Below are 10002 nucleotides of genomic sequence, written 5' to 3' on the forward strand. Positions count from 1 at the left end.
CATATATCTTTTTTCTGATCTACTAAAAAAACAATACAGCTCCTGTATTACCCGAGAGGCTATAAGAATGATATTAAACACCTATCAGTAATTTTTTAAAGATAACAGGACTTTGAGAAAGAGGAATTTTTATATGTATTAGTGAGAACTAGGAGGTTTGGTGATTTGAAGATGCGTGGTGATTACATTTTGGTGGGTAATATGTGGTTCCAAAATGAAATTGAGTGTCAAAAAAAGACAAAGGCAATACAGCATCAAAGTTTCTACCTGTGACTGACTAACTCAGCCTTATGATCATGCATGTCTCATTGGGTGTACTTCTATAGACATTTTTGTGAAACCAGAGTCTAAAGTCCAAGAAACTCCTGCGTTAGAGACGTATTAGGTACAATTGTCTTTGTCACAGATGAGGCACCTGGGTTGGGGGTGGGTGAAGTACCAAAGCCTGACCAAGGTCAAAGTCTGAGTCTCCCATCTTCAGTGAGAGAAGACAGAAGGAAAAAACGTGGCTTTAGATACATTGTAAGGGGTTGTTAAATTCTTCCCCTGGTAGAATACACAGTCTGTGTCCAATGGACAAATACAGGTATGACTGGTGTATCAGGTTCTGAATGAACATAAAACTTGCAAAGTTCTTGACTGTGTACTATCTCTGCCTTACTAGAGTGTACTCGCTTGGCAGATAATTTTTATTTAAATGATAGTGCCTGAAGTAGTTATCCCGTAGTTTGGGTCTATAGAAAGTAATATAGGAGATGGTTGAAATGAAATGCACGATTTATCAACTTTGCTCCAACTTCTGACATTCCTAATTAGTATTAAAGCTTAGGAAAATACCCATTCTTCTCAGTTCAATATACCCATTTTGATGTTTTCTAAAAAGTGCTCCATTGATTTGGCAATAATTGCATGGCATCACATCTTCTGAACTGAGAAATTTAAATCTTTCTTCACTGATTTATTGGCTCAGTAGTCAGTTGTCTCCTATTAGGCATGCAGTCATTACATTCAGGGTGCTGGACTCAGAAAGGTGAAAGTAGAAATTGTTCCCTTAGACCCACTCAGAAGACTGCTTTTCCCTCGTCACTAGAATGAAATCATGACCATTCTCAGCATTTTTTTGGTCACTGCTAGTGTCTGAAGCATCTTCTCTTGTCATTAGTTCCATAAAGAGCCTAAATTCAGTACTTAAATTCAGCTCATAAAAAGTCTAAATTCAGTAATGAAAAGGTCTATGCCAATTTAATAATCAGAACTCAAAACTTTACCTAAAATGGCCATTTCTCCCCATTCCCAGGTAGGTGCTTCAGTCTGGGAGGCACTTACAGTGGGGGTAGCAGCTTTAGGTCCACGTGCCAATCTGTGCCCTTGTCCTCCAGCCCGTGTTTCTGACTCCTGCATGTTTGGAGCTGGAGGGACAATGGGGCAGCAGTGAGAGAGAAGGGATAAGAGAAACGAATATGCTTTTTGATATTTTGTAGCTCATTAATTAATGATTCCTGATTTAGCAGGCATTAGCACTGACGTTCTAGGGCTTCTGTGTGTTCAGCCTGTGCCTCTCACCCAGCCCCCTCCATCTGATGGTAAACCTCTGGCTGCTTTCTGCTCCACTTCTTTTCTCCCACGTGGTCCACTCCAGGCCACAGAAACTTGGCTTCTCTCTCCTGCTTTTGGTGGACATGCAGCCTGTACCCAGTGGAGCTGAGTCTCTTTACTCTGCTGCTAGGCAGGCAACTTATGCTACAAGCCTGGGCTACCTTCCATTTTCTTAGGCTTGGATCAACTACAGGTCCTTCTAAGCCTTCAACTTCCAACCATCCCTAAGCCTTTCTCACTTAGGATGAAGGAATGGGGGAAAGACACAGCAGTCCAACAAGTTTCTTCAAAGAAATTCTCTCCTTTGGCCTCTTCGACCTCAATCCTTTAATACAATTAAAGATGTCAAGATGAAGGACTCAGACCCAGTTTTTAGCCATCTGCTTTTTATGTTTAGCACCTCAGTTTGGAAAGCCATCTATCATCCGTTCTCAGCTGAAATGGAAACAAAGAGCCCTATTTTGGCATCCTCCTACACGTATTTGGAGGTGGTGGGTAGAAGACAGAAGACTAGATTCCATGTTCAATACTGCAATTGACCTTGAATGGGATACAAAGGTAAGTAAGCCTTTTCCCCATCTCAGGGACTTAGAATCCAAAAACAGAGAACGTGTTCACAATGTGTACACAGCAAAGCAGGTACTGTGAAATAAGAGAGACACAGAAAAATCCCACAGGCTTTCAGATAAGGAGGAAATCTCCTTTGACTGAGGGAATTTGAAAAGTATTTAATAAAAGATTTGAAAAGCACTTGAAAATGTATTTAATAATAAATAAAAGTATTTAATATATGATGTGAGCCTCCATTCATTTATTTAAAATAACTTCTGGATGAGATGCGATGATGCCTGGAATTTGCTTTAAAATAATTCAGCGAATGGATGGAAGACGGTCATCCTATTTATGAAACAAGCTTTTCTGTGCACGGAGAGTCATGGAAGCTGTATTATGGAGACAGGATGTTCTTTGTGTATGCTTGAAAATTTTATAATAAAACATAATAAATACAAAAATATAATAAGCCATAATAAAAATTACATTGTCAAGAGTCTATTCTGTCACATATGCCGTCCTAGATGATAAGGAAATGGTGATGGACAAGACAGACATGAGCTGTTTCTCATCAAGATTAAGATGTAGAGGAGGTGAACACTGATCAAAGGATTACAAGTGTGAATGGTTTGCAGAATCTTTAAAATCGTATGGAATTTTAATTAGCATACTTGGAAATGAGAAACAGAATCAGAGCAAATGCATTGTTGAATGACGTGCGCTCCAAGTTTGGTGGCCCTTTACATCATTTCCGTTAGTGTGTAACCTTTCAGATTATCTTTTCATTTTCTCAGTACTCTTTGATTTGAATTTCTTGGGCGTGTCCTGATTACTTAGTATTAAGCTTTCCGTTGCTCATTGTAGTGTAGCCATTCATTCAGAAAGCCAGAAAGCCCGGAGGTGAGGCATGTAGGCTGAAGAGCCAGGTTACCAAGGTTCACAGTAAAGATTAGCCCCTGTAGGTAAATGAATTCAGGAACATTTATTAACTTCTAACTATATCAGTTTTCTTATCTTTAAAATGTGACTGAAAGTAATGCCTAATTCATATTTGAGAATTAAATAAGTTTACATCAACAGTTTAGAATACTAGCTATCACATAGTAAACATTGAACATCTATTAAATCTCATTAAGCAGTTTGTATTCATTTACTTCAGTAGGGATGAAACACTATTGTATTGAGCTTCTGTCTTCATTCCATGGGTTTTTATCATGGATCAGAAGACTTCTATTTGGAAAACAAAGATGTGAAAGTTGACTTATGAGTCAGTAAAAATCAATATTAGGGATTTTGGTTTGGGAGTAGAAGATAGTGTCTTATTAATAATTTAAATGATTGTTTCATTGAGGATAGAGGTAGAGAAAAATGTATCTTAATAGGCAGTTTATCAAATGCCCCAGTTTTGGAGAATTATGGTCTGTCTTATACCCATGCAATACATCAGTTTTCTCAAGGGACAACTAAACATTAAAATACAAAGCAAAAAACACTATTAAATTTTTTTTTTTTTTTACTCGCAAGCAGTAGTTTGGGAATAGTCAATCACTGTCTTAGAGTTGATCTTAATGAACTACCACTTGACTGGAAATAAATGAAGCCATGTTAAATATCAGTACATCATACAACAGATTGTTTTGGTGACATGACAGCTTTAAGGCTGCTACGCGTAGAGTCATTTCTCTTCATCCATTGACTTCCCAAAGGAAATAGGTATTGTAAACAGAATCACTAGAACAAAATGAGGTTGAACATCAGTCATCACCGCGTGTCTAACTACTCGGTTCCTTGCCAGACTGACGCAGTACAAGCAAGCTATTTTTAACTTATTACTTGCTTCCATCAGAGATTGTGTCTAGAGGAAATGAACAAAATGAAAGGTAGCAAGATAAAAGTTCACTGAAGTGGAAACCGAAAGGACCTTTTCCCATCTGTTTGGCACAGCAGTTGTTATCTCTTTAGGGGTACAGATTTCATCACAGTGCTGTAGACTTGTGACTTCCAGATTGTGTTTCTGCAAAACAGCAGCAGTGTTCAGGGGCTCCAGGAAGCCTATTTCTTACATTACCCTGAGCAGTTCCTCATTTATCCTTCATTTTCATGTTGAGCTTACATATGAAAAACTAATCCCTTTTCAGTAAAATAGGTGAAAGTTTGCATCTATAAAGATGGCATGTATTTTTTCTTAGTCTTGTTTCTACTTGTCCATATCATAGCACATAAATTCATCAGTGAATGATTTATATTTTAAAATAAAAATGCCAGAAGAGACAGAAGAGAGCAGTCACTTATTCATAATACTTTCTTCTCCAAATACAGTAGTTTCATTTCTTTTATAAGCCCATCAGTTATTTTATTACCCAGCCATCAAGATCCTTATTTTCTGGTGCATTTCTCAAAATAAATGAATAAACTTTGCTAGGTGTTGTTGAAATGGGTTTCCAAAATCCAGTTTGAAATTACTTGCATAGTAATGAGTGTAACATTTGGAGGTTATTGACCTTTATGTTTTGACTTGTGTAATTAATATAATTATGTAGTTCATTGTTCTGAAGATTTCGTTTTCTCATGACTATACTGAAATGAGGGAATGTTTTCATCCCCCCTACCCCCCCGGGAAATATATGAATGCAGATGATCATTTTGGAGTATTTTTTTGTATAGTCCACTTTCAAAGCTTTGCCTTTAATCAGTTTTATAGGTAATGGAGTGAAAAAGAGTTCAAGTTGTAAATCTTTGGGTTATGGAATGAGAAACTCAAGAGTCGTAGAATCATGAAGGAAATGAGTCTCAAGTTTAGAAAGTAGCCCAAAAGTCAGTTCATCTGATAAAGGTACCAAACTGTAAACAAGGGTTGGGAGAAGGGAAGCTACAAATTAAAAAAATTTGCTCTCTGTACACTTTGAGATAGTGCTTAAAATTTTTCTAACATTTCTATATTATAAAGAACGGTATTTCCATTTTAAGAAATGCCGTGTAATTGTTGAGTTTTCTGTCAGCCAACCTATACCTGAATTGGTACAAAGCTGATCATTTCTTTGCCCTATCTGTGCCGTTGTGACAATGAGAAAGCCCGCCTCCTGATTAAGTGAAGACTCTTGTTAGTCCATAGGCTTTTCTATATGATGTGTGATGATGTAAACATTTTAATGTAAACTTTATATAAATTAAATATGAAATGACAAGTAATTATGGATATGGATGAAACACTGGTCCTTTTTTGGATTATTCTAGATCGAATCTAGGCATGTTTAGCTATACTGAATCAGTAAATCCACATGTTAGAGTAATATATTTAAATTATTTTGTATCAAACAAAATGAATGTCTTTTTTTAGTGAGCATGGAATATTTAAATGTATGGAGTATTGCAGAGTAGTTAAAAAAAAAAAGGGCATAGTGCTGTTGGTTTGGAATTGAGTCTTTGCCATCTAATTTGAAGTCAGGCTTCTCAAATTGCTATACATGTTTCTTCAGAGGTAAGTGGTGATAATCTGTGGGGTAGGAAGATCCACAGTGTAAACATGAAACCTGCAGTGATAGGGCTTTCTATGTGATACACACACACACACACACACACACACACACACACACACACAAATGTATTAGATGTACTAGTTAGGGTTCTCCAGAGAAATAGAGCCAAGGGTATCAATAGTATCTGTCTATCAGTCTGTCTTCATCATCATCATCATCATCATCTATCTGTAGAGAGACTTTAAGGAATTGGCTTATGGGATTGTGGGGGCTGGCAGATCTGAGATCTGCAGGGCATGCTGGCACACTGGAAATTCTGTTAAAAGTCAGTGTTACAGTCTTGACTCCAAAGGCAGTCTGGAGGAAGAATTTACTCCTTTTCTGGGAACCTCCATCTCTTCTCTTAGGACCTTCAACTGACTGGTTGAGGCCCACCCACGCCCTGCACTAATCTATGTACTCAGAATCTACTGCTTTAAATGTTAATCACACCTAAAAATACCTTCACAGCAACATCTAAATGAGTCTGGAAGAACTATTGAATATCATAGCCTAGCCAAGTTGACACAGAAAATTAAGCATCACGGGTGGTGCTAGTTACTTGACTACAGCTCCCCAAGTACCATATCAGAGCAAATTAATAAATCTGTCAGTTGATGATCTGTTGTATTTTGAAATACAAGAGATATGTGTCATAATCATACTGAAAATTTATGTACAGAATGTATGTGAACGGTTTGATAAAAATTAATTCCAGGTATTAGTGGAATCATAACTTTTTATCTAAATGTTTTATATTAAAACCATACATTCAGGAATGCTATTGTCCAGTACATAGCTTATTATACACTTGCTTTTATTTTCTGAAATTTGTATATTGGTTTTCTTTATTTTTGTTTTCATCTAAGTGCTTTACTTTTCACTTAAAACGTAGGTGTTTTAAATTTCATCTAATTAGTCGAAAAGAAAGTTTTTTCTTTCATGTCACCTAACCCATTAGTGAGGAAGAAATGTTTAAGAGTAATGCTAATTATATAAAGATCTCACCTTTGAGATGGTTGGATACATAGTTAAGGAGAAATGCAACTTAATGTTCCTTGAAAAAAACACGAGAGAACTTACGCCCTTAGATACACGTTTTAATTTCCTAAATGTTTAATACAGTCGTTGTTCCCAGATTTTCAGGTCCCCACCCTAGACCTCTACTGAATCAGAAACCCTGGGGCTGGGCTTCCGAATTTGTGTTCTTCCGGTGATTGTGATACACACGCAATTGTGACAACTACTACCTTAGGGCATCACAATTTTTTCTTGAGCAATTATTTTTTTTCTAAGATTTTAGATTTTAGAAATAGGGCAGGGCCCATTTCCCCTCATAAGGAAGTTTAAATGTCATGATACAATAAATCTTATTGTACAAATTATATGATTCTTGTTTGGATAAAGAGCTTAGAGCAGACATGGTATCGGATGGGATGCTGTGTTGGTATACAGAGCATCTTCTACATAATGCGTTTTGCATATCAGATGGCTGAAACCTTTCACAGCCAGAATGTTAAGTATTGCATATTTCTGGAAGAAAAGCCTTGGTTGTATCTTCCTTAGAGATTTGGCATCACCAATGGAAATTAATTATTTCAGCCACATTTGGATCTGTAGCAGTGTTCAGGGGGTGAGGCATTTAAAAATCACTGCTCTCTCATACAACTGTACATGACACAGTGTGTAGAGTTTTGCATGATAATGGCTAGTTTGGAATTTGTGTGTGTGTGTGTGTGTTGTGTGTGTAATCCTTATTTTTGTTTGTACATCAAAGCCAAGCTTCATCAGTATTTAAATGTTTTCAGGTTAATATTTGAGATTGTGGCTTGGAACATGATTCAGCCATTTTCTCATTTATACAGGTATTCAGAAGCATAATAAAAATGTGAATGTGAGTAAAAAAATACCATAATAGACTGCTGAGTGACTGTAAATAAATATCTGTAGATAAATATCAATCATACTTGTTCTTAGTATAGCATCTAGAAAAAATATAGCATCTAGTATAGCATCCAGAAAAAAATCTGGAAGTGAAATTTATGATTTATTAGTGATAGTATTGTTTCATTTCAAAGAAATGTTAGGAATGAAATAATCGTCTCTATACAAGATTGAATGTATAATTTTTAGTGTATGTATTTTGGATAAAGATTTCTGTTCGGAACGTGTTTTCAAATTCATCTGGTTCTACAATTTTAATACATTCTTTGGCTGAAAGTTCCATGCCTTGTCCAGGCCCTCAGATCAAGCTATTTGTTAATTGGAAAAGCTTCAGGACTGGGCAGCTAATTAGGAATTTATTCATGCAAGATGCAAGTCAGCTTCTCTTCGGGACTCTATCCAAGTCAACGTAGCAAGCCTCAAGACGCATACCCAAAGCTGATCCATTAGCGCGTGCATTGATATAACTTACTATGTTTTTTAATGTGTGTCCCTGGGGAACTATTCACTAACAAACTTTATTATTATTTTTGCTATTTACTTATCTTTACAAAAATTTTCATGCTGTTCCTGGGAAAACACATGGTTGTTTGGGGATGCCTAATTAGCAGTTTCCTGTTCATTTTACTTGCAAATGTATTGCTTTCCTTGCTAGAAGTTCTGTAACAGCCCAGATGACAAATTGTTCAGCTTCATGAAGATTTCACCAACTGAACAAACTGTTTCGTTTTTAACTCAAAAGAAACTGAAGAGCAACTTGCAGGTGGTACGGTACGGAGAAATCACACCTGTCCAGAGGGTTCTTACTGAAAGAATATGAAAGTCAAGAATTTTTCTGTTGTTTATCTTAATGAAGCAGATGGTTTCTAGCTGCATACAGATGAGCACACATAACTTGATATCTTGAACCGTGTAAACTGCTTCAAAAGAATTTTCTTATTTAAGAATTTTTGTTATGGGATTGTAGATTTCCTCACTGTCAAACAGCGTTTAACAAATACTTACTTGGTGCCTATTGAGTGCAAGGCTTGGTTACAGTGTTAAAAAATTCATATCAGTAATCCCTGCCCTCTTGGGAATTCCATTATCTGTGGTACCCTGCAGTGAGTGCTGGGACAGCGATGTTCAGGGTGCTATGGGATTACCGCTGACCCTTGAGCAACATGGGTTTGAAGTGCAATCCTCGGATGCAGAACCTTGGATACAGAGAAAACTTGGATATGGAGAATCAGCCAATATGGAGTGTGGGCTATAAACTTCATGTGGATTTTCACTGTGCTGAGGGTTGACACGTCTAACCCCAGCCTCATTCAAGGGTTAAGTGTATATTGGAGAGGCTTCTGGACGTCAGGCAGTAAAGGATCTAGTGGAAACTGCTGGTTCCTCTATACTCCGCCCTCCCTCGCTCTGACCTGATGCACACCCATCTCCCCACTGCTGAAGATGTTGGTGGACCAACAACTCACAGCTGGTACCTTCTCCACAAAACTGCTACCTGGCTCAGGGTCCATGCACTGATCCTCAAACCCTCTCCCCAGGCTCCAGCCACGAGGCAAAGAGGAAACAACATCACTGCGTCCGGGTGGTGTCAACTCCGTGCTGCATTTTGTGCCTCAGTGAGATCAGAGGAAGCTAGACTCCAGCCGAGACCCATTCTTGCTTTGCTTTTGTCTCTAGCTCTGCTGTGTATCCCTCACTCCCGTTTACCCGACAGCACTTCTCCAGTAAATCTCTTGAACAAGAATCTGCTTTAAGGAACCTGATTTAACAGAGTGATTTACACAGAGACCCACAGGGTAAGCAGGAACTCGCTAGATGAAAAGGGATAAGGAAGACAGTATTTCATGCAGAAGAACTTCAGCTATGAAGGTGAACGGGGGGTGGAAAGAACTCTGGCTGAAGAGTAGAGTGATGAGTATGGAGCAGGGTTAAAGGGCAGGTAGGAGATGGGAGAAAAGGAGTGGTCGTGGGAGTGATGCTGAAGAGGTTAACCTTTGTAAGCCAAATTACATCTACATCTAATTAATGCCAACAATTGTGAAAAACCCAGAATATCACCTATATTTTAGTCTATATAAAAATGTGATACTTGAAGTAATTTATCTATTTGAGGTATTTCAAAATAGTATTCTCAAATTATTTCTTTTGAATATACTGCAGGAAAGAGGGAGCTACTATCATGGGATTACTCCTAAATCGCCTTCTGTGTTCAATCCCGCTCAACCAAGCGTGCAATTATAAGGTTGTAGCAAGCCAGTAGACTGTGTTGCCATCTTGCTGAAATTCTCATTCTCTCTTCCAAAGGAAGGTCTCCAAAATGTAGTATGAAGAACATACTGTAAGTCTCTAAGGCATAATTTTTAGCAATCAGATGGAAGATGTATATTTTGCATAA

The 10002-nt window shown here is 37.6% G+C and overlaps 1 protein-coding gene across 5 annotated transcripts in view; it reads left to right on the top strand.

Annotated features, from left to right (window-relative positions):
• GPC5 (glypican 5) overlaps positions 1-10002 on the top strand; it is a 1166213-nt gene that overhangs the window by 289578 nt on the left and 866633 nt on the right. The window contains exon 6 of one of the 5 annotated variants that reach the window (XM_074378415.1): positions 1994-2346. The exons of the other annotated variants lie outside the window; for them this stretch is intronic. Coding sequence (XP_074234516.1) covers positions 1994-2135 — 142 coding nt within the window. The 3' untranslated portion in view covers positions 2136-2346. Of the gene's footprint in view, positions 1-1993; positions 2347-10002 lie in introns of those variants that run through there. 5 annotated transcript variants of the gene reach the window in all.

The sequence above is a fragment of the Camelus bactrianus genome, chromosome 14 (assembly GCF_048773025.1).
Source record: "Camelus bactrianus isolate YW-2024 breed Bactrian camel chromosome 14, ASM4877302v1, whole genome shotgun sequence".
NCBI lineage: Eukaryota > Metazoa > Chordata > Mammalia > Artiodactyla > Camelidae > Camelus > Camelus bactrianus.